Here is a 26,178-nt window from a genome sequence, read left to right as displayed (position 1 = left end):
TTTACATCCCCTCTCCATTTGATCTTTGAGTTCCACTTTCCCCACTTCCATTCAGTTCATAATAATCTATGTTTTTTTCATTCCGAGGGAGACTCTCCCTTTTCCCCAGTCCCTTATTCTATGCCTAACTCTGTGGTTGTATAGATTGTAGCAAGCTCATATATAGTTTAACAGCTAATACCTACATATAAGTGAATACATATTTTGCTCTGGGTTACCTCACTCAGGATGATTTTTTTTTTCAAGCTCCATCCATTTACTTACCTGTGAATTTCATTTTTTAAAAAAATCTGAGTGCATTGTGCAAATAAATGTAGTACATTTTCTTTTTCCATTCACTTGATTGATGGACATCTAAACTGTTTCCAGTTTCTAACTATTGTGAATAGAACAACAGTGAACATAGTTGAGCAGGTGTCTCTGTAGTGGTTTATAGAGTCCTGTGGGTACATACCAAAGAGTGAGGTAGCTGGACCTTGAGGTGGACATATTCCCAGCTTCCTGAGGAACTACCACACTGATTTCCACAGAGGCTGAACAAGTTTGCACTCCCACCACCAATGGATGAATGTTTCCCCGTACTCCACACACTCACCACCATAAGCTGTATTTGTATTGTTTTCCTTGGCTGTTCTTACTAGGACAGAGTTTGGTTTTCTGTCAGATTGTTTCCCCTAAGAACTCTGCCTTGCCAGAAATGCTGATGCATTTCCCTTAAGTAACCTGGACAAGTGCTTTAGTGCCGTAAAATCCTGATTTATTTACATGCTTGTCTAAATCGCTGTGATGTGCCACAGCCTCTCCTAGCTCCTTAAGATCAATTCTCACCATGCGGTTCAGCGAAGTCCCTGAAAACCCCATACCACTTGCCAAGTCCCTACTGGATTGGCTTCTTTCTTAAGTCTCCTGTGAATATAGTTCTATTAGCTCAGTGAAGGAAGCAGCAAATACTGTCTCTTACATGTCCAGTTCCCTCAGGAATGCTTGTCCTCCTTCTGTGTTTTCCAGTTATTGATGCTCATGGGAACTTCAGCTGGTGAGAAGCAAGTGGCCAATGACTCATAGGAGCCAGTCCATCGGGGACTGATTTTGCATGTTTATGCAGCTTTGGTTTCAAGAAGAGATGGGAAATTTCTTACTTTTTTTCTTTTCCCATGTTGCTCAGACTGACCTCATATACTGTATGTTCAATAATCTCATGAGTCAGGGTTGGGCGTGGGCTCCTTCATTTCCTAATTCTCCCTTTTCCATTCATGTAGTTCAGGCAGAGAGTACCTGTGAGGATTATAATTTCCTCTACTGGGCCGTGGTTCAGGCCCCCATGTGGATGCAGACTCATAGATTTTCCTTTCCTCTGTGTAGATGTTGGACCAGAAGAATATTTCCTATCACTTTGACATCCCCCTCTTTCTTCTAATGGACTCATTATCCCTGGGAGCCCAGGTTTGGATCCCAAGAAGGGGATCCGATACTTACACTCACCATCTCCATTTCATCCTCACCCGCTCACCTCTGCCCCTCTCCTACCACATTGAAGTAGCACCCACATTTTTTCTCTCACTTGGACCAGTTCTTTCTGGGCAGACAGGTCAGCTTCAGTTATTTTAGTGCTCACAATAGAGAGACCATACAACTAACGGTGTATCCGGCTTAAAATTCCTCCTGTACATGCTGGTCTCAAAGGGTTATTCTACATTTTCAGGTCTATTGGTGGTTGGTTTGGGGGCAAGGAGGCATGCCACCCCGTACAGATTAGGGAAGACAACCTTGGTGTTCCTCTCAAGCACTTCCATTCCTCCGATTGGTCAAGCTTGCTTGCTTGTCTCACAAAACATAGCAGGGAACATGCAACTGTCACTACAGGGAGAAGCCACATCATCCCATACAACATGGGTAAAGGCAGCCATATCAGGATTGCCCCTTCTGGCATCCCACCCACAGACAGGTCAGCATTAGTTGCATATATTATCTTCCATTGCGGTTGTTTCTCTCTAGCATCTCTCTGGTTTTGTTGGGTTGTGTTCATACATCATGCCACTTCCTGAGGAAGCCCCAGATATGATGCCAGTGACAGACCTAAGGGAAGATTCTACTGAAAACTAGTGTAGCAAACTTATTGGTGTTACTTACAGGAGCATGGATGAGGGACTCCTTACAGGAGCATGGGTTATTTGGGCAGCTGGATCAATGAGAAGCCCACCATGTGAGAATTATATCCTTGGAATCCTGAGAATGCTTAATCTCATCTGTTTTAGCTTTCTTACAATTCCTCAGCACTTGGATCATGTGATTAACATTATTTGTTCATTTCTTATATCTGAATGCCTGACTATAGAATATGACAAGTAGTGTGTTCCATGTCAGATAGACATGAATTTCAGACCTCAATCATTTTTTCTTAGTAAGACATTTATTTCATTTCTCCAGCTTCGGTAGCAGCTTTTATAAAGTAGAGATGGTACCACAGTTGTAAGAGGCTTTGGGGTTAATCTAGTTCATGGACTTATATCTAAGATCTCTCTGTGATTTGGTAGATACGCACTGATTTGCAATAACTGTTATTTTCCACCTGTCTCTTTTTTTCTGCAGCTTTCCCCACAAATAAACCAAACAAAGATGCAAGACATGTAATAAAAGTGGTAAGTTTTGTTCTTACATTTATAATCCTGTATTTCTGACTTTTCCCCCATTCTGCTTTATTTTCATAAAAGTACAGTCTTCCCTCCACTCTTTTAGGTAGAAAGGTCATTAGAGTGGTTTAGGATTCCACTTCTGTTCATGTGCCGTGGGCATAGTACAATAACATGCAGTTCAGTTAGTGAAGGAGTCATGTGTGAGGGGACCCCGTGGTACGTCCCAGTGTGCCTGCCCTGAAGCCATGTTGGCATACAGCCAGTGCTTATTTATGTACACAGTTCTCATTGCTTTAGGAAGATCTTTGCAGAAGACTTCCTTCATGTGTAACAATATATTGGGATAGCTACAATATGTTCTCTAAAATGAGGCTTTTCAAGTTTATTTAGTGTTTTTTTTAAAGGAGAAATCTGGTGCTTGTTTGATGAAGAAGAATTCTATAACTATTACATATTTTGCATGTGGATGCTTATATGTTCACAGTTGAAATACAATTTGTTTTATCTTTGGGATAAGTCTTCCTATTAAACTTAATTATTATTTTTCTCTCATAGGAATATCAAGAGAATGGTCCATTATTTTCAGAACTTAAATTTTATCAGAGAGCTGCGAAAAGAGAATATAGTAAGTAGAAATAGCTAAGCAGCCATGCCGTGTATGGACTTGCTAAAGTGAGGCTTAATATTTTGGTCTTTTTCTGGCCTTCTGGAAAATTCTTTTCCATATGAAATTTATTGTAAAGTGATATACTGAACTGTTATAACATATAAAAGCAAGACAGATGGTATACACATATTGATATGGCACACATAATGGGTTATATATTTTAAGTCAAAGTTTTTCTGCTACTTTCCATAACATGCTGACTTGTAGAATTATCAAGAATTCTCTAAGCATAAGAGAGTGTAGAAAGAAGTTATTTCTTTTATAAAGAAGCATAGCTAGAAAGTATATGGTGACAAAACTAAAGTAGGGAGAGCACACACACGCACGCGTGCGCACACACACGCACACGCGCACATACACACACGTGCACACACACACGGAAGGATTGAAGGGTGGATTAACATATTTAACTAAAGTAGGGAGAGCACACACACGCACACGTGCACACACACACGGAAGGATTGAAGGTGGATTAACATTTGAAAATGATTACATGTTGTGATATTTACAAAACTAGTAGAAAGGTGAATGTTGAGAAGTTATTTGGAGCTAGATATCATAAATAAGAACGACCAGTTGGAGATCTGGATGCGAAATGAGTACAGGCAGAGATGAAGGACAGTGGAGAGGCTTCGAAGAGCTAAGGGACACACTGCAGAAGTTGGTAGGAGTCATAATGACTAGAATGGGCAAGGTCCTCTCTATCTTGTTTAGGAGAAAGAATGATGGATCTGGCCTGAGTAATTAACTTTGGTTCCTTAATAAAGCTTCTAAACTCTGTGACTATAGTCTCCACCAACTGCTTCAACGGTGTCAGAGTGACAAATAGAATCCATTAAATTTGATTGTTTTATCAGGAAAGCTGTCTTAAGCATGAACCACATATGGGAGAGAAGTGGAAACAGTGATTAAACTACCCGATTGTTTAACTGGATTAAACAATTCAATTATGATCTTTTTTTTGGTAAACAAAATTTATTCAAAACAGTTGTTTTACAGAATAAATAACTTTTAATTTCAGAGTCAGGTACTTCTGCTCAGTTTGTATTTTTTAGACTGACATGGTTGTAGGCTTTGAAATGAAGGCAGTAATAAGAATAAGTGCCCTTCTTTGTAGTCAACATGTGTTACATGTAGAAACGTAGCTAGCATATAATGAAATGACTTGTTTTCATTAATAGAAATATTTATGAGAGATAACAATCTACTTTTTAAGACTATGACTTTTATGATACTTTTAATTTTGTTTCAAACATGTATTTTGTGTTAATTGTACTGGAAACAAAAAGTTTGAAACCACGAGATAGATATATCTATTTTTATTCTGTTTTTATTTTCTTAGGTCTAATTACTATTTTCTTTAGATAATTAAGTCTTAGCATCTATACAAAGGTAAAAATACCTTTCTAAATCATGTTTTTTTGTTAACTTTTCTTCGCAGTTCAAAAGTGGACAGCACAGAGGAAACTTGATTATTTAGGAGTTCCTCTGTTTTATGGATTTGGTCTGACTGATTTTAAAGGAAGAAGGTAAAAGCAAATTATAATCATATCAAATTCATATGATCAATTATTATTACCAACGAATCTTTCCTCAGTGATCTAGCTGATGCAACTCAAAATATATCTTGGTTCCTAGGCATCAGGAAGCCTCTTGTGGCTCATTGGCCTGGTTCTAGGTTCTGGTCTCTCTGTAGAATGCAACCAGGTGCCTGCCAGGCTGCAGCCATCTTAGGTCCTACCAGGAAAGGATTGGCTTTCAGTGGTCACTCATATGACTGTTGACAACCCTAAGGTGTCTCTGCAAGGCGCTACCTGTGTGTTATAAGGAAGCACAGACGCTTTCCCCAGCGAGAGTGGGAAGGTGGAAGAGAGGACAGACACAAACACACACACACACACACACACACACACACACACACACACACAGAGAAGGATAGAGGCAGAAAGAGACAGAGACAGAGAGAGACACACAGAGAAAATATGAATGTAAATGCACAGTGACCCAGTGAAGTGTGTCCAAGCTGGAGGTCACAGTTCTTCTTTATGATCTAATCTTAAATGTGCTATCCTAGAACACAGCCTCCTTTTTTTTTGTTAGCAGTCAGTTACTGGTTCTACCTCTGAAAGCTAGGAGAAAAATCATTGTCCACCTTGAGGGGAAACAGTAAACTTTTTTTTAAAGCTAGCCTTGAATGTGCCTATTAGCACATACAAAATTCATTAATTATGATTTTAGAAAAGTCACTTATTTTGCACCAATCCTGTTGCAGGGGGTGTCATAGATGTTATCCTACTTTGTCAATTTTAGACAGGTGATAGTTTTACTTTAGATGTGAGAAAACAGGCCTGGGGGTCAGCCCTTTGCTCAAATATCTTTACATAGTACAAATAAAGTAAAGTGCCTCCTACAGGGTCCTGAATGGACTACAGAAATCATGGGGGCACCTATAGCATGTTACATGTACTGATAAGTCATCTCGCACTGTAAGAATTGGCTTCAGAATTATGTGACATACTGCAGAAGAAAGGATAGAGAGAATTCTAGGTAAAACAGAAGAGCAGAATTTGCCGGTGTGATTTGGTTAAAGATAACTGTCAGGAAAAAAGAAAAAAAAGGAAGACCTTTGAAGATTCACAGAGGCAGTGATAGGATACACCAAAAGTGTGGCACCAAAGATGGACAACATACCCCAAAAGAAACCAAGAGATTTAGGGCCCCAGCCACATACTTCCTTTACTGGTAGAGGGAAAGTAGGAACCTCTTCTCAAAGGTAATACGGACAGATTCTGGTAAAGCCAAACCAAACCACACCAAACCAAACAAGCCAAACATCCAAAACAAGTCCTCAGAACAATCTCCGTATCCCTCACAAGCCCCACGATGGGTGACAGTTTCCTCCAATGCTGAACCATTCCATCCTGCCGTGATACTTCTGAAGCTGGAGATCAACAAACTGCCTTGTCAGAGTCCGTGAAACTGAACAGATGCACTAGGCCCCTCCCTGCCAGAGCAAATAACAGAAGCTGAAAGCCCCACTGAGAGGAAGCGAAACCAAGCCGCAAATAATCTCCCATACCAGACCAACTGCCTAGAAGAAGCAGAACCAGCTTGAGCTGCCTTGGAGAGGTTTAGCCAAAGTGAGGCACCTGGAAGGGACACTTCCCACTGTGAGCTTCCTGCAGCCTGTGCAATTCTCAGCTTCCTGAGCTGTGAGCCATGCTGAGATGGGCTTTGGTGACGTGACTGTCTTTCAGTCATTTCTGCTCCTCTAACTAACTGGCCCATTTTCCTGTTGGTAACCCCAGTAAAACACATTGATTCACCAAGTTCGACTTTGGTGGTATCCATGTTTTGGTTTGTTGTGGGTTCCCTATCTTGGGGCAAGTAAATGTGTGTGTTATGTCTCCCCAGAAAATGTTTTGTCTTAAAACAAGACAAATTGTAGCTTTTAATGAGATGATGATTCTTCTGATGGTCAACAGTAGAACAAACAAACAAACAAACAAACAAACAAACACTTTTGTCCCTCATCATGATCCATAGGGCAGTAGACAGGCACAATCTTGAAAAAGAAAAAAAATAAAAACAAAACAACAACTCTTGTTGAAAATTGAGATACCTTGGAGGGCTGAGGAAGGGGTAATCACAAGCCCAAGAATCTGAATTTAACCTGTCTCAGCACCAGCATGAGAGGCATCCATACAAGGTGGTGTGAAAGCCAGAGGGAACAGGACCATCAAAGGGGGAAGGTTGGAGGAGTCTGCTCAAGTACTGAAGGACATGGATAAACTTAGTCCTGTTCTTGATGGCTGAGAACAGATCTCATCAGCTGAGGGTAACTCTGAGCTTGAGCTCAGTGGGTGGACCACCTCTGGAACCCCTGAAAAGACCAGTATCAGCTCAGGACCCCCAAGACCAATTTCTCAGCACAAAGATATATTTTCCCCAGAGGGGCAGAGGGCAGGGAATAAAAGACAAAGACAGGAGAGAGAGGATAAGGGAGGAGGGGAAGGGAGCAAGGGCGAAGAGGAATAGGTATTTTTCCTGGAGGGACAAGGACTGCCTCTGGATAGAGAGGAGACAGATGTGGCACATAGAAAAATAGGGGTTTATAAAGGAAAAAGGGGAAACCCCATGTTAGAATGAAGTGTTTAATTTTAATTGTGTATGTTAATTAGGTGAGCCAAATGGGGCCTTTGATGGCAGGACTTCAGTACTTTGATAGCTGGACCTTGGTAGTCGGCCTTAGGAGGAGGTCAAATAAGGGAGCAGACTTTGGTGGCTAACTTTAGGAATGTAGTCTAATGGGTTAGCAAGGAAGAGAGAATGGGGGAGTAGGGGAAGGCCTGGCAGAACCACATGCTTTAGTGAGCCAGTGTTCACTACTGTGGAGCCTAAAGACTCTGTGAGTTACTGAATGTGCGTAGCAACATCCAGGGTAGCAGTGATGAAAACTGGTACTCAGGAAGTCTTAATAGTAAGAACGCAGGTCTTTCTTTAAAACTTTTCTTTATTTCTTTATTCATATGAATGCAGTTCCCCTCCCTCTGCTCTTCCCACCTCCCCTCCCATCTGGATCTACTCCATCTCTGTCTCTCCTTAGAAAAGGGCAGCTTCTAGGAAGTAACAGCCAAACACAACAAAATAAAATATAATACGATAAAACAAAAGCCATCATGTTAAAATTAGACAAGACAAGCCAACAGAAAAATAAAAGAGCCCCAAGATAAGGGACAAGAATCAGAGTCCCACTTGTTCACACATCCAGGAGTCCCATAAAAGCACAAAACTGAAAGTTATATTATACATGCATAGGACCTGGTGCAGACCCGTGTGGGTCCTGTGAATGCTGTCTTAGTGTCTGTGAGTTCATATGAGCTTTCTTCAGTTGATTCAGAGGGCCTTGTTCTCCTGGTGTTTTCCATCTTCTCTGTCTCCCATACTTCTTCTGCCACCTCTTTCATGGGTTGGTTCTCTTAGCTCTTCAGGGAGGGCTTTGATGGAGACTTCCCATTTATATCCGAGTGTTTGAAGGTCTCTCTTTCTCCTCCTAATGTCTGGCTGTGAGTCTCTGTATTTGCTTCCATGCTGCAGGAGGAATCCTCTCTGATTCATCTATTGGTATAGTAGATTATCAGTAAGAGTCTTTTTATTGATACTTTTTAAAAAAAACTAGTAGTACTTGCTTTGACCCTAGGTCATTAGGCCATCTAGACTTAGTCTTGGACACTCAAGCAGTGTCCAGTTTGTGTTCCATTTCATGGAGTGGTCCTTAAGTCAAATCACACATTGGTTGGTCACTCCTACAAGGTTTGTGCCACCATTGCCCTAACATATTTTGTAGATCAAAGGTCTTGTGGCTGCGTTGGTGTTTACTTTTCTCTTTTGGTAGCCTGCAGAGTACCTTTCTGTGTCACAGACACTAGAACATGGGGGTGAAGCCAGGCCTCTCCATGTCCAGTGAGCTGTGTGGGTGTTGTCTTCAAAAATGGGATCTTATTGTCAGATTTTTTATGGAGAGCAACTCCTTGTCTTGGCAATACCTGAGTTGTTTAGGGGCTTTCATAGGACCCCTTTGACCAACAACTCAGTTAGATGAAACCCAGTCTTAACACTGGAAACTTCACTTGGTGACAAGAGATGGCCAGTAGGGGTTCCTTCTTGCTCAATATTTGGAGACTTTATTAGGATCACCTTTGTATATTTATAGGAAGTTCCCACTGCATTAGAGTTCATACATCCCCTCAAATGCTCTTCAATCCTAGCTTTCTCTCACCTCATTCCCATCTTTCCTCCCCCTTCTCACCTGATACTCCAGTTGTAGTCCCCACTTTCCACCTTCATGCTGGCTCAGTCTACCCATAAAGTTTATTGTCTCCCCACTCCCAAGGAGAACCATGCGTCCCTCCTAGCCTTTTCCTCTCTGTCTAATTTCTGAGTCTACAGACTGTAGCTTGGTTATCATTTATTTAATGGCTAATATCCAGATATAAACAAATACATAGCATACTTATCTTTCTGAGTCTGGGTTACTCATTCAGAATGACTTTTTCTAGTTCCATCTATTTGCCAGCAATTTTCTCGATGTCATTTTTAAACAGCTGAGTAATACTCTGTTATGTAAATGTACCAAATTTTCTTTATCAGTTCTTCTTTTGAGGGACATCTAGATTGTTTCTTGCTATTATGAATAGAATAGCAATTAACATAGTGGAACAAGTGTCCCAGTGGCAGGGTGAAGCGTCCTTTGGGTGTATGTCCAAGAGTGATATAGGTAGATAGAGTCCCATTTTCTGAGGAACTGCCACACTGATTTCCATAGTGGCTGTACACGTTTGCACTCCCACCAGCAATGGAGGAGTGTTCCTTGTGCTTCACATCCTTGAAGCGTCACCTGTATTATTGATTTTAGGTGTAAGATAAAATCTCAAAGCTGTTTTTTATTTTCATTTCCCTGACAGCTTTGGATATGCAACATTTCTTTAAGTGTACTCAGGCATTTGAGTTTCCTCTTTTAAGTAATCTCTGTTTAGATCGGTACCCTATTTTTAACTGTGTTTTTTTTAGTTTTTGTATACAAATTCTATTGAGTCCTTTATATACTTTGGATATTAATTTTCTATCAGATGTGGAATTGATAAAAATCTTTTTCCATTTTTTATTCTGCCACTTTGTCCTATTGACAGTGTCCTTTGCCTTACAGAAACTTTTCCCACAGCAGCTATCATTATACAAACTGGGGGAAATGGAAGGCATTCCTCTAAATCCCTAAAATCAAGGGTCTCCACTCTCTTCTCTTAGCAGTATTTGGACAAAATCCATATGCCAGAGACCATGGGGGACATTTTTCATTCAAAACACTACAGGGGTTTCATGAAATTTAACAGTTTCTATACAGCAAGGGAATCATCCTAGTGAATAGAGAACCTTTGCATTGGAAAACACCTTTAACAACTCTTCATCAGATAAAGGCATAGTATATGGGATATAATCATAACTGAAGAAATTAAACAGCAAAAATACTAAATGTACCAATAGACTAATGAATTCTTGAAAAGGAGAAATAAAGATGGCCAGTTGGACCAGTGTTTAATGTTGTCAGCCATCAGAAAATATGAATTAAAACTAGCTCAGAAGGGCTGAGAGATGGCCCCATGGTTAATAGTGCTTGTTGCCCCGGTGCAGGCACCCTCTCCACTATCGCTAGGAGTTTTAGCTGGAGTCACCTTTGTGGTTTCCTGAGAGTTTCCCTGGCACCTGGTTTCTCCCTAACTCTAGAATGGTCCCCTCTATCAAGATATCTCTTTCATTACTCCCTCTCCGTCCCTCTGCCAACTTACTATCCTGATACCTCATGTTCCCATCTTCCATCCCTTCCCTTCTCCTCCTCCCTTACTCCAGGTTTACCCAGCAGAGCCCATCTATTTCCCCTTCCCAGGGCAATCCATGCATTCCTCTTAGGGTCTTCATTGTTACCTAGCTTCTCTGGGGCTGTGGATTGTAGCCTTGTTATCCTTTGTTTCACATCTTATATTCACTTATGAATGAGGACATACCATGTTTGTTTTTCTGAGTCTGGGTTACCTCACTCAGGATGATTTTTTTCTACTTTGATCCATTTGCCTGCAAATTTCATGATGTCATTTTTTTAATAACCACCAAATAATACTCCATTGTGTAAATGTACCACATTTTCTCTACCCATTCTTCAGTTGAGGGGCATCTAGGTTGTTTTCAGGTTCTGGCAATTACTAATAATGCTGATGTGAACATGGATGAGCAAGTGTCCTTGTGATACGATTGAACATCCTTTGAGTATATGGCCAAGAGCGGTATTGCTGGATCTTAGGGTAAATTGATTCCCAATTTTCTAAGAAACCGCCTGACTGATTTCCAAGGTGACTGTACAAGTTTGCACTCCTACCAGCAATGGAGGAGTGTTCCTCTTACTCTGCATCCTCTCTAACATAGGCTGTCACTGGTGTTTTTGATCTTAGCCATTCTGACAGTTGTTAAGATTCTGTCTCAGAGTCATTTTGAGTTGCATTTCCATGATGACTAAGGATGTTGAGCATTTCCTAAATGTCTTTTGGCCATTTGAGATTATTCTGTTGAGAATTCTCTATTTAACTCTGTAGCACATTTTTAATTGGATTATTTGATATTTTGATGTTTAGTTTCTTGAGTTCTTTATATATTTTTGAGATCAGTCCCCTGTCAGTTGTGGGGTTTGTGAAGATCTTTTCCTCTTTGGTAGGCTGCCATTTTGTCTTACTGACTGTGTCCTTTGCCTTCAGTTTAGGAGATTTTATTCATTAATTGTTGATCTCAGTCTCTGTGCTTCTGGTGTTATATTCAGGAAGTAGTCTCTTGTACCAATGCATTCAGGGCTACTTAACCCCTTCTCTCAGGTTCAGTATAACTGGATTTATGTTGAGGTCTTTGACCCACTTGGACTTGAGTTTTGTGCATGGGAGTAAATATGTATCTTTTAATTCTTCTACATGTTGATACCAAGTTATGCCAGCACCATTTGTTGAAGATGTTCAGCAGTTAAGAGCATTGTCTGCTTTTCCAGAGGTCTGGAGTTCAATTCCCAGCAGCCACATGGTGGCTCACAACCATCTGTAATGAGATCTGGTGCCCTCTTGAGGAAAAGACCTGGTCAGCTGTCTTTATCAATATAGACAGGACTCCCATATACAGGCTACCCGTGCATGCTTCAGCATTACCTGGGCATAAACAAACAAACAAACATGTCAACATCTAGTTATGCCAGCACCATTTGTTGAAAATACTTTCTTTTGTCTATTGTATAATTTTTGGGTTTCTTTGTCAAAAGTAGGTATTCATAGGTATATGGATTTATGTCTATGTCTTTGATTTGATTCCATTGATCCATGTGTCTCTTTTTATGCCAGTACCAAGCTGTTTTTATTACTGTAGCTCTATAGTAGACCTTGAAGTTAGGGATGGTGATGCTTCCAGAAATCCCTTTATTGTGCAGGACAGTTTTAAGTATTCTAGGTTTTTGTTTTTCCATATGAAGTTGAGTTTTGTTCTTTCAAAGGGATTTTGATGTGAATTGTATTGAATCTGAAGATTGCTTTTGTTAAGATTGCCATTTTTACCATGTTAATGCTAACTATCCAAAAGTATGGGAGATCTCTCTATTTTCTGATATCTTCCTCAATTTCTTTCCTCAGAGACTAAACATTCTTTTCATAGAGGTCTTTCATTTGTTTGGTTAGAATTATCTGGTGTAGGAGGTCCTTCTGTTTATGTATTGCCTTCATTGGTTAATCAATAAAGAAACTGCTTGGCCTGATAGGGCAGAACTTAGGTGGGTGGAGAAGACAGAACTGAATTCTGGGAGGAAGAAAGCAGAGACACAGAGCTGCCATGGAGCTGCCAAGTAAGACATGCTGAATCTTTCTTGGTAAGCCACAATCTCATGGCTTAAATCAAGATGTGAGAGTTAGCCAAGAAGAGGCTAGAGATAATGGGCCAGGCAGTGATTTAATTAATACAATTTCTGTGTGGTTATTTCGGGTGTAAGTTAGCCAGGCAGCTGAAATGAACAAGGGACCTGCTCCCATCAAGAATTATGCCAAGATATTTTATATTATTTGTGATTATTGTAAAGGGTATTGCTTCTTTGATTTCTTTCTTGGTCCATTTATCATTTGTATATAGAAGTGCTACTGATCATTTTGAGTTAATCTTATATCCCACCACATTACTGAAGGTATTTATCTGTTGTAGGAAGTCCCTGGTAGAATTTTTGGGGTCACTTATATATACTATCATATTATCTGCAAATAGTGAAAGTTTGACTTCTTCCTTTCCAATTTATAGCTGCTTGATCTTTTGTTGTCTTATTGCTGTAGCTATAGCTTGGAGTACTATACTGAATTGGGAGAGAGTGGACAGACAGCCTTGTCTTGTTCTTGATTTTGGTGGAATCACTTTGAGTTTCTCTCCATTTAATTTGATGTTGACTGTTGGCTTGCTGTATATTGTTTTATTATGTTTAAATATGTTCCTTTTATCCTGATCTCTCAAAAGATCTTTTTCATGAAGGGGTGTTGAATTTTTTCAAAGACTTTTTCAGAATCGAAGATCATCCTATGGTTTTTCTTCTTTCATTTTGTTTATATGGTAGATTACATTGACAGATTTTTATATGTTGAACTATCCCTGCATCTCTGGAATGAAGCCCATGATGATCATGGTCATGGTGGATGATTTTTTGATGTGTTCTTGGATTTAGTTTGCCAGGATTTTATTGAATATTTTTGCATCAATGTTCATGGGGGATATAATTGGTCTGTAATTCTCTTTCTTTGTTGCATCTTTGTGTGGTTTGGCTATTAGGCTAACTGTAGCCACATAAAACGAGTTTAGCAATGTTTCCTTCTCTTTCTATTGTGTGGAACAATTTGTGGAATATTGGTATTAGCTCTTTTTTGAAATTATGGTAGAATTATGTACTGAAATTATCTGACCCTGGGCCTTTTTGATTCTGAAAGTTTTTTGGCTGCTTCTATTTCCTTAGTGATTTAGTCTATTTAAATTGTTTATCTGGTCTTTATTTAATTTTGGTATTTGGTACTTATCAAGAAAATAGTTATTCATTTTAGATTTTCTGATTTTTGGAATACAGGTTTTTTGAAATATGACCTAATGATTCTCTGGATTTCCTCAGTGTCTGTTGTTATGTCTGCCTTTTCATTTCTGATTTTGTTAATTTGGTTATTCTATCTTTCTGTTTTTTGGCTAGTTTGGATAAAGGTTTATATATCTTGTTGATTTTCTTAAAGAACCAACTTTTTGTTTCAGTGATTCTTTGTATTTTTCTTTTTGTTCATATTTTATTGATTTTAGTCCTTGATTTGATGATTTCTTGTCATTTACTCCCTTGGGTGAGTTTGCTTCTTTTTGTTCTAGTGCTTTCAAGTGTACTGTTAAGTCACTAGTGTGAAATTTCTCCAAATTCTTTATGTAGGCTTCCTCTTAGTACTGCTTTCATAATGTCCCATAACTTCAGGTATGTTGTGCATTCGTTTTTATTAAATTTTAGGAAGTCTTTAATTTATTTCTTTATTTCTTCCTTGACCCAGCTTTGATATATTTTAGAGTTATTCAATTTTCATGTGTTTGTAGGTATAACTGGAGTTTTCTCTCCCACCTGCCTGTTCCTGATTAACCACTCTGCGTCTTAATATTAATTACAAACTTTTTGGCCTATTAGCTCAGACTTATTATTAACTAACTCTTACAACTTAAATTAACCCATTCCTATTAATCTGTATATTGTCATGTGGCCATGGGGTTATCTCACTCCTTGCTTCCCCAATGGCTATGGGTGTCTCCCAGACTTCACCTACTTTTCCCCCGTGTCTTCACTTAGATTTTCCATCTGGCTCTATTTTGCCTGGGTATTGGCCAAATCAGCTTCTTTATTAACAAACCATAATAAAATATATTCACAGCATACAGAAAGACATCCCACATCATGTAGGCTTTCTGTAATTTGTGTTATTGTTGAATTCTCACTGATTCTATGAGATACAGAGGATTATTCCAATTTTTTTGCATGTTTTGAGATTTGCTTTGTGACCAAGTATATAGTCAGTTTTAGAGAATTTTCCATGAGGTGCTGAGAAAAAGGAATATTCTTTTGTTTTTTGGGTGAAATGTTCTATTGATGTCTGTTAAGGCCATTTGAGTCATAACATCTCATTTCTCTGTTAACATTTTGTCTGGAAGACCTGTCCACTGGTAAGAGTGGGGTGTTGAAGTCTTCCACTATTTGTGTGTGATTTATAGTTTAGTAATGTTTCTTTTACAAGTGTAGGTACCCTTGTATTTGATGTATAAATGTTCAGAATTGATACTTTATCTTGATGGATTTTTTTTCCTGTGATGCATATGAAATGACCTCCATCTCTTTTGATTAATTTTAGTTTGAATCTATTTTATTAGCTATTAGTATAGCTACATCAGTTTGCTTCTTTGGTCTCTTTGGTTGAAAATTTTTCCTAACTCTTTACTCTGAAGTAGTGTTTGTCTTTGAGGTTGAGATGTGTTTCTTGTATGCAGCAGAAGGATGGATCCTGTTTTTGTATCCATTCTATTAGCCTATGTCATTTTATAGGCAAATTGAGTTCATTGCTATTGAGAGATATTAATAACCAGTGATTATTAATTTCTGTTATTTTTGTTTTTTTCTTGGTGGTATTGTGTGTGTGTGTTTATTTAATTTATTTATTTTGGATTTGTTGTTTTGACATTATCTATTGACTGTTTTTCATGGGTGCAGCTAGCTTCCTTGGGTTGTTTTTCTCCTAGTTCTTTCTGTAGGGCTGAGTTTGTGGATAAGTATTGTTTAAATCTGGTTTTGTCATGGAATATCTTTTTCCCTCCATCTAGAGCGAGTGAAATTTTGTTGGGTATGGTCTGTACTGGCATCTCTGGTCTTTTAGTATTTACAAAATGTCTGTCCAGGACCTTCTGGCTTTCAGAGTCTCCATTTAGAAGACAGGTGGAATTCTGATAGGTCTGCCTTTATATGTTTCTTGGCCTTTTTCCTTTGCATTTCTTAATATTCTTTCTTTATTCTGTATGTTTAGTGTTTTATTATGTGGCGAGGAGTTTTTTTTTCCAGTCTTTTGGCATTCTGTAAATTGCTTGTATCTTTGTAGTCATGTTCTTTTTTAGACAATTTAGAGAGTTTTCTTCAATGATTTTGTTGAATAAATTTTCTGTGCTTTTGATCTGGTAATCTTCTCCTTCTATCACTATTATTCTTAGGTTTGGTCTTTCCATGGATTTCCTAGATGTTTTGTGTTAAGAATTTTTTTGGATTTAAACTTTTCTGTGATCAATGAATTTATTTCCTCTGTTGTATCTTCAATGCCTGAGATTCTCTCTTCTTTCTCTTATATTCTGTTGATTATATTTGCATCTGTAGTTCTTGTTCATTTACCCAGTTTTTCCATTTCCAGAATTCCCTTAGTTTTTGTTTACTTTATTGCCTCTATTTCAATTTTCAAATTTTGAACTGTTTCCTTCACCTTTTTGAGTTTTTTTCTTAACTTTCTTGGTTTTATTTAGGGGATTTATTGATTTCTTCCAATTCTTATTTGTCTTTTTCCTCTGTTTCTTTAAGTTATTTTTTTCATTTACTTTTAAGGTTTTCTATTATTTCCATAAAGTTATTTTTAAGATTGCTTTCTTTTGCTTCATCTGTGTTGAGATGTTCAGATCTTGCTGTTGAAGGACCAATAGTTTCTGGTGATGCAATTTTTTTTTTTTTTTTGCTTTTTATGATTTTGAATGTATTCTTACACTGCCATTTACCCATCTGGGTTTGGGATAATTATAAGTGGGTGTTCATTCTTGTAATCTCTTTGTTGTTTGGGTCTTTTGTTCCTTTGTTGTCTATTTCCTTTATTGTCTTTTGGCCTGATTGGTCAAGGGTTCTAGTAATTGGCTGGTTGTCAGTTGGAGTAGGGTTGTCTCCGGCAAGGTTTCTGGGTATCTGGGTGTGTAGATCCACTGTATCATCCAGTTTTTTTGGCTGGTATTGACTTTACTTGTGCCTATGGGGCCTTTTCTTCCTATTTGTGTGGGTGGCGCTTGCGCCTATAGGTTCTGCTGATGTTTTTAGAGAGGATTCTTCGAGAGGAGGTTGCTTTTATTCCAACTGGTGCAGGTGATGCTGTGGTGCTTATGCCTCTAGGGCCTGCTGATCTTGTGGCAGATGGTTGGTCAGGGGGGAGAATGGTGGATATGGTAGGTTTGGGTTGAGGAGTGGGTCTTGTGGGTTACAGAGTCCAGTGGATAGCTGTAGTGGTGGAGGGTCCTGCTGCAGGAGTCTTGCCTGTTGACCTGCTGCTGGGACTGAAATGGGCGGGGGCGGGCACGAGATGTGACCTAGTTCTTATGGCCTAGGAATTGACACAATTTATCTGGGATACCAGTCACTGACCTCTTCTTTCAATTGGTACAGGTGGAACTTGTGCCTCTAGGGGCTGTTGATCTTGCAGAGGCATGGCTGGTCACGGGGAGGAGGATGAGTTCAGTTGGTTTAGACAACAGAGCGGGTCTTGTAGGTTATGGTATCTAATGGGTGGCAGCAGTGGTGGGATAATGGGATACTGTGCACACATTCCCCAGCAGCTTGGACTGATTATCCTGTTGTTAGGTGGCAAGCATTGTCCTTTAAAATTTGTTAAGAGATAATCTCAGAATTTTTATTTCAGAAAGATCTCTTTTCTTATATCTCTTACAGTTACAGATTCATGGTGATGGAAAGACTGGGAATAGATTTACAAAAGCTCTCGGACATGAATGGTGTTTTTAAAAAGTCAACTGTGCTGCAGCTTGGAATCAGGGTGGTGAGTTTAAGATGCTTTACTTCAAATGCCTCAACTTGAGATTACGTTCATGTTGTGCTTTTTACAGAATTCTGAGAAAATAAGGATGATTTCCTAGCAATATCAGTTATAGAGAGTAGAAAGCATTTTGGTGAAATTATTAACCATGGGCTCTGCAGATGACAGGATATGCTGTGTTTGATCATTGCTATTACTCAGTTTTTCCTTACAGCTTAGTATTGCATATCAGACCAAGCTTAGATTAGCTATAAAATAACCTTTCTTTTGTCTGTTGCACTTCCAACTGCAAATTATGGCCAAATAGACCACTTCTCTTGCATAATATGGTATGGCTTGATCTAAAGTATTTTGATTATATGTTTAGGGGTCGTGGCAATAATTAATTATACCAATGGATCCTACCCCCCCCCCACACACACTGCTAACCATGAAGCAGTGTAATCACAAATAACCTTGAATGCATTCATTTGTTGATCATGCCACGTATTTCCCTTATTTGTTTGCATTTTGCTTGGATCTTTTCCCACCCCAATCATAAGTAGACTGAAACAGCTCATGTCAGGAAAATAATAATTTCTCCATTATCTGTTCATCTATCCATTCTTCTAGTAAGTGTTTACAGAACATTTCTCTCTCTTTCTCTCTCTCTCCTTCTTTCTCTCTCTTCTCTCATATATGTCTCCCCCTCTGTGTGTGTGTGTGCGCGTGCACGTGCGTGTATAACATACAAGGTTCTAGGGTTTTATTGATGCCTAAGAGTTGTTATTACACAGGATAATAATCAGAGGTATAATATTTTGTTCTGATGTCTTCAAGATTTGAATCATAACTATTGATTGATGAGTGAACTCTTTCACTCATAGATGTCTTGACTATTTTCCTGTACTTTTAAGCGATTTATTCCTAGTCTAAATTGCTTTTCATTTTTCTGTGATAAAAATACCCTGGAAAAAGCAAATTAAAGGAGAAAATATTTACATTGTTTTATAATTTGAGGTTATAGCCCCTCCTGTTGGGGAAGTCACAAACAACAGAATCTTGGGGCAACTGATCACATTGCATCCATAGTCAGGAAAGAGTGATGTGTGCCTGTGCCAGCTCTCTTTCTTCATTTGCTACAGTTCAGAATTCCATCCCAGGGAATGGTGCCACACACAGTGGCTAAATCTTCCCTTCAAAATTAGTCTACTCGAGATAATTCCCTACAGCTATTCCCAGAGGCTCATCTCCCACATGATTCTAGATTTTTTTTCCACCTGACGATTGAAATTAAACATCACATTCCTCTTTGTACATTTTGGTCTGACCATTGGGCTTTCAGTGCCATAAGAATAAGTATTGTTAAGTCTTGATTTCCCTCCCTCCCTCAGAGGTACAAGTACAAATATTTGATGTTTGAGGATCATTTTATTCAACCCTTTATGAGATGAGCAACCAGAAATGATATTTTAGGATAATCAATAATAGTGAGATACATTATTTTACCATGCATGTAAATAAACCATTACTCTAGTGTAAAACATTGATACTAATCTTATCTGTTTCTTTTTGCAGCTGGACATACTGGAGTATATACATGAAAATGAATATGTCCATGGTGATATAAAAGCGGCAAACCTACTGTTGGGTTACACAAATCCTGATCGGGTAAAGAGAGCATTAACATTTGTTTTCAGTGAGCGTCTTTGGAGTATTGTAGTCAAATTTAGTAGAGACAGACTCTTAACCCACAAGAGTTTACAAACGAGGGCTTAGTATGATGAATGTTTCAATTTGTCTTGCCTTGCTTACCTAATTTAATCCTTGCACCAGATTAATGAGTAATTAGGATGAAGAAACCAAGAGTCAGAAGGGTTAAATCATTTGCTAATGGACACACATTGAAGAAGTGTCTGAGCAGGAATCTGTGTTTCTAAGCAAATGTAGATAAAGTACCACGGCCATCCAGGGAGAGAGGATGGATATGTGCAGAAAGATAGCTTCATGGGGCTCCATTTCTTCTCCCTGTAGTTTGAGCAAAGAAACATGTCCAAAAGAGATCTCCGTTGTATAGAAATCTTATACCCAGTATCATAGTACCATACCCATATCTTGAGATGTGGCCAGGATAATACCAGTTTCAAGCAATTATTAGTAGCCCAGGTTTGAAAGCAAGGAGGATGAACCGTCAAAGTCCTAATGGTTTCTAGGGCTGTGAAACTTCTGTATTCCTCAGCAGTGCACATATATCCTTATTTCTTTGTCAAGTCCCACTTTTATTGGACATTGTGGTGATGCTATTGTCATTGTTGGTTTATCCGTATTAACAAACGTCTTCCTGAGGAGAATTGAGGGGAAAGCTGCATGTCCAGGGGCTGGGCTTATATGGGAACTCAGAGTACTTGCTGCTTATGTTTACCTAAGTTACTCAAAATTTATCTAAATTAAACACAAAAGTTTTTCCAAATACAATGTTATAAAAATATGGCAAGAGTAACTAAATGACTGAAATTTACTTTAAGTTAATTTGAACTATCATATTTTGCAACTGTTATCTAATGTCTCAACAGTTTAAAGTAAAAAAAAAAGTAAGACTCAAAAATATAGAGAAGTATAATTAAGTGCTTGATGGACCTATGTAAGTATTGAAAATTCTAAATAAGAGAAAAAGTCTCAACAGAACATACTAATAAGTTAAAAGTTTAAATATATCTCTAAATAAATCCAACATAAAGAATGAATACAAATAAAATATCCCCGTGGGGTTTATCACTTCGCTAGTCAGGAGTAGAACATCTCTAACCCTTTGAGGGCTGGAAGAGGTGTAGCTTCCTGTCTCCCTCAGGATGCCACATCTGCCTGTGGTTTTCTCTCTTCTGAACCTTCAGCTTCTGCCTAAGCCTGTGACCTCCCATGGTTGCCCACTCTATGCTGTAGGTAGCATGTTGTTGGGTGTTTGTAGGACTCTGTTCTTGGTGGCTCTTTCGAGGACCACAGTCTTGTGTTATATGTTTAAAGCCTCCAAACACTTACTTACTTTATGATTATTATGTGCAGCAGGGGTATATACCCAGGCATTCCCACTTTCATCATTTCTAAAACCAAAAGGGCCAGCTTAAATAATTTAAGTTGTTGAATTTCTGTTCTCGACATTTGACCATTCTTATATTCTTTTATTTTGATTTTTCTCTCCATTTGGAAGAGATTTTATATGAACTACATGAGTCCTTTTGCTACTACGTAACTTACATGTTTTATTTCCTTATAATTTATCTTTTTGGGTTTTTTAGAGAGGATCTCAAATAGTTCTGGCTAGTATTGAATTTGCTCATGTAGTCAAGGCTGACTGTGAATTCCTCATCCACCTACCTTCAGTTCCACAATGCTGGACCACAGGGATAAACCACTGTGCCTGGCTTTTTAGTCTGTCTTCTGAACTTAGGCTGTACCTTGGACATTTTATTTCCATGCAGATGATCATTAATAATGTGGACAAGGGTACCAGCGTTTTCTTTATTGCAGATTTTGTTTATAACCAGGGAACTTGCTTACAAGAACTTCATTGCATAATTTGATTTTTGTTTAGAATTTATTCTTCTGCATGAAAAGACAAAGAACCTAGCTTTACTGTTTGCAAGTTTCAGGTTCTCTTGTTTCTGCAACACTTGGTTGACATCACAATGTTTTATCATAATTTCTTCTCTTGAATTCTAGTGTGTGTGTGTGTGTGTGTGTGTGTGTGTGTGTGTGTGAGAGAGAGAGAGAGAGAGAGAGAGAGAGAGAGAGAGAGAGGAGAGAGAGAGAGAGATCAGTACCGTGAATACTGGTGCATTGTTTTCTTGAGCTTTATATTGCATTTCAGCATTAGGTGATCTGTCTGTCCCTTGCAGCTTCCTTCTTGCCTCTGACCCTGCTTTATGTATTTTCTTTTTATTATGTTTTTCTTTCTCACTGTCACACTAGTCATATTTTCTATGCTCATTTATATAGATAAATTAAAAAAAATATTTGGTATTCTTACTGAAGTTTTGGTATATTTTTAAGTTAATTTGGTTGAGTCCTGACATTACAGACAGAAGTTTCTGTCTTACCCAGTCTCACGCCATTCAGTCCCAAAGAAACACACAGAGGCTTATATTAATTATAAACTGTTTGGCCTATTAGCTCAGGCTTTATGGCTAACTAGATCTTATGCCTTGAATTAATCCATAATTCTTTTCTATATTAGCCTCATTGCTTGGTACCTTTCATCAGTGAGGCATTTTCATCTTGCTTTCTCTGAGTCTGGCTGGTGATTGCATCTCTGCCTTTCTTCTTCCCAGAATTCTTCTAGTCAGGTTGCCTCGCTAATACTTTTTTTCTGACTGCTGCCCAGTTAGAGTTTTATTAAACCACTCTGAGTTACACATCCTCACAGGGTCACAAGAGCTTTATCACACAGCACTTCCCCTTTTCTCCTTTCAAAACAAGAACTCTGAATTCAACCTCCTTTGTTTAGCTTTTCTCCTGACCATTATCTATAACAACTTCTAATCAACACCCTAAACAAAGGCAAGCATTCATAATCCAGTTTTTTGGGAATGTTTTTTGGGGTGTTTTCTAGGCAACTTCCTGATGATTGGGGGCACAGACGATATTATTAGACCCAAAGAAAAATTAGGATTATGGTCAGTTCCCCAATTGGAATGTGTGAAGCTTGAGCATCTCAGCCAGTAGTCTTGAAGCTGTTCTTGATATAGAACTCAGAGGAAACTGCATCAGAAGTGCATCAGGAGTTCTCTGAAATGTTGGATTGTCTGGGCTACCTGCTTCTACTGGAGATTTTTCAGGGGGATATTCCTCAGTCAAACCTTATTTTACTTAACCCAGAATGAATCCACAGCCTCTCATTTTCTGTGGAAACAAAAGCAAAACCTCATCTCAAAAGTAATATATTTTTTGACTTAAATTTTGACGTCAAGGCATTTTCAAAATATATAAGCTGGATTAATCCAACAGCATTTATAACCAAATATATTTTAGCAACTGTTGCTCCTTCCTCACCCATGAAACAATTCAAAGACAACATAATAACATACAGTATCCCGACTCTCTATGCATTTTCCATCTTCACATAGCTTTTAAAAACCCTATTTCCTTTATTTTTAATTTTTGTGGGTTTTTTTGTTGTTGTTTTATTTTGTTTTGATTTGTTTGAGACAGAGTTTCTCTGTGTTCTGTGGCTGTCCTGGATCTCACTTTGCAGATCAGCCTGGCTTAAAACTCACAGAAATCAACCTGCCTCTTCCTCCCCAGTTCTGGGATTAAAAGCATGCACCACCATGCCCAGAACTTGAACTCACAGAGATCCACCTGCCTCTGCCTCCCATTTGCTGTGATTAAATGTGTGCACCACCACATTCAACTATATTTTTTCTTAAAGGACTTTCTACATCTAAAATATACATATGTATATTTTAAAACACACTGTAATCTGTTTATAGCTTTTTTCCCATCTGAATCTGTTTTTATTGTATATCTTTATCTTTTTCTGACCACATGATTCTAAAATTTCCTAAGAGATATGACTTGAATTAAAACTGCAGCTTTAGTTTCTCAGCGACTGGATTGGCTCCACTCCTTAGCTTTCTGGAAGTTTAGCTTCACAGCAGAGGAACTGCTACGCCTTTTACCACAACTATGTGGTTTCTAGGTCCATGCCACTACCAAAAAGCATGCTGCTGGCTACTTGTGAACACCATTTAAGTGTTTGGTGTTAGAGCCTCTTAAAAGAGCCACGAGGTTTTTGCAGCCAAATCTGAGTCAGGAACTTTCTTTTAAAGGAGCCGTGACTTTGCTTGCCTCCAGCAAACAGAGCCTGTCTGAAAATATGCAACTTCAAGAAGCTCTAATTAGCTCCTGTTTTTGTGGGTCTAGAAGCCTTTTTTTTTTAAAGCTTCCCTAGGCTTTATGAAAAGGGGAGTGGATATGATATAGAAGTGAATACTTTACATTGGCATGGACTTTGGTTTAGTAATACAAATTTAAGGTCAGTTTTGTTGTCTGTATATTTATACTCTTGTTTAAGGTATTATTTTTATAAATCTCATTTTAAAATGTAATGTATAATTAAAATTACAGATTAATGGATAGTCATTTATAATTGACAAAGTTGTATTTATGTTAGTTAGGTTTCTAGATGTATAAAGATATACTTTAGTAAGATAATCTTCAACACTTCAAAGACCTATAGAATATGGCATTTAAAATGTTTTAAGAAATTAGATTTTTCTTGACAATGAGACATGTCTGCTTTTGGCAGCATCAATTACTTCAGAGAGCTTGATGGGCATTGAAGAAACTTGTTATGGAATTTGCCTTCAATGCTAGTCATTTGGGTAAGAAACCGCTTTTGCCTGGACTGGTCAGTCATATGCTGTATAAACTGGACATGCAGGGCCCACAGAAAAATGACTGCTGAACTTGCCTAAAGAAGGGGAGACAGCCCTTCAGGGTGGGTTCATGCTTCATGAAAGAGTCTGCCAGACATTCTCCAGGACACAGAAGAGACTGACAAACTGCCAATATAGGTGAAACAGTCTTTCCTGCTTCACGGAAAAGTCTACTGGATACTATAAGCCTGTAGGCTGAAGATGGGTGCCCCAATGTTACAGAAGAACTTAGGGTCACTTTCTAGGCAGTGAGGTGTCTCTTGTAGAGTTTTGGAAGTTGCTTACGATATACTTCCTGTTTATTTGGTAATTTTATATCTGTTTCACTGGTAATGTTGTATTCAGTACAGGAATTATGATTTTTTTGTGTTTATTTAGTTAATAATACCTAAATTATTTTTTTATGTATAGTGTTCTATCTGTGTGTATGCCTGCATGCCAGAAGAGGGCACCAGAACTCATTATGAATGGTTGTGAGCCACCATGTGGCTGCTGGGAATTGAACTCAAGACCTCTGGAAGAGCAGCCAGCAGTTGCTCTTAACCTCTGAGCCATCTCTCCAGTCTATAATTCCTAAATTATAAGTTATTTTAAAATAAGTTATATTGGGAAACTATACTTACAAAAAAGACATCTTTAGAAAGGACATTAAATAAGTTTTAGCCCATGTTCTGAACTTTTTTATGCCATAAGGCCTTCCATCATGTTCTTATAAAATAGGATTAAAAGTCTGTATTTGCTGGATGTCAACACTGTGGATTTCCTAAGCTGTTTTAAAGATGTTTATGACACCTTTCTGATTGTAGAATACTGGACGGCATTGCCTGGTTGGTCCTCAGAACCTAGACACATGCATGCTGACCTGGTGTTTTAAAAAAGAATATGCCAGTTTTATTGTGTTTATTCACACTTTACTTGAAGTGATGATGCATGGTGATTTTGAGCAATATTCCATCCAGCTCTTTGTTCCAGTACCACAGTGGGGGTTAATAACTTGACTGACATCAGTGAAGCTGTTCCATTTCTACCTTTTGTTGATCAGGGGTGTATTCTTTTTTTCGTGTGCCTCCTGATATATCCATTTGTGTGTGGAGGTGCCCCTGCTGATTTTGATGGATGCTGATCATGATGGATTTCTTTAACACCAAGACTGTTTTACCCTCAAGAGCACACAGCTCTTACTTGTGTTGTGTTATTTTACTTCCTAAGCCGGGAGGATTATGAGTAGGTCTGCTGTTCATTCTCTTTATTTCTCATAGCACCATGTCTGTATTTCTTCCTTATAACCTTTCAAGAAATACTTGATTGATCGACCCGCCAAGGCATGAGGCAAGTGGTGATGGGGTATATGTTGCCTGATTTAGTACCAGGAGTATGAGGAACCTATGAAGCTTATGAGACTCCCTTCCCTGTTATGCGACACGTGTTCTGTTCAGAGCTGTCTACTGTGTCAGAGGGAATGATTCCCAGGGAGGTAGCACACCAACACAGGAGTGTAGGACATGACCGGAGATGTTATTTCTTAAGATATTAGTCACATTGCTTTCTTGCCATATTTCTAGATTTTCTTAAAGCTACTTTGGAATTTTTTTTAGTCTGATTTGTCAAATGAAATCAAAACCAGCCCAAAACTTAGTTTACATTTAACTTTTATAATGTGTTAACACTACTAGTTATCTGAACTCAAGTTGATTTTCTGAAGTATTTTTAAGTTGTTTAAGTAATCACATGCATAGCCAATTTAATAATTTCCATTGCATACTAAAATGACTCTTTTGAAATCAGATGAGAGCTCTATTAAAATATACATTTGAAGGTACAGAAATATGTTAATATGGTCTATTAACATCTTATTAATTTTGGAGAGTAGTGACGGTAGGAAATACTGACAGTAAAGACAAAATGATTTAAAATTAGAATGTCCATACTTAAGATTAATAGTTTACAAAATATATTTCCCAATGTTATGACTCAGAGAACATGTTCAATATAAAATTTCATCATGAAGAAGGTACATATTTTTAAACTTTATTGTATAAAATTTAAAGCATACTGACAAA

General features: G+C 38.3%; 1 protein-coding gene across 1 annotated transcript in view; it reads left to right on the top strand.

Annotated features, from left to right (window-relative positions):
• The window catches only part of Vrk2 (VRK serine/threonine kinase 2), a 105,020-nt gene that overhangs the window by 40,878 nt on the left and 37,964 nt on the right, over positions 1–26,178 (top strand). Inside the window, exons 3-7 of the mRNA XM_038324101.1 lie at positions 2,590–2,639; positions 3,189–3,258; positions 4,742–4,829; positions 17,603–17,708; positions 19,263–19,355. Coding sequence (XP_038180029.1) covers positions 2,590–2,639; positions 3,189–3,258; positions 4,742–4,829; positions 17,603–17,708; positions 19,263–19,355 — 407 coding nt within the window. The remainder of the gene's footprint in view (positions 1–2,589; positions 2,640–3,188; positions 3,259–4,741; positions 4,830–17,602; positions 17,709–19,262; positions 19,356–26,178) is intronic.

This window comes from Arvicola amphibius, chromosome 1 (assembly GCF_903992535.2).
Source record: "Arvicola amphibius chromosome 1, mArvAmp1.2, whole genome shotgun sequence".
Classification (NCBI taxonomy): Eukaryota; Metazoa; Chordata; class Mammalia; order Rodentia; family Cricetidae; genus Arvicola; species Arvicola amphibius.
This window is presented reverse-complemented; position numbering and strand designations above follow the sequence as displayed.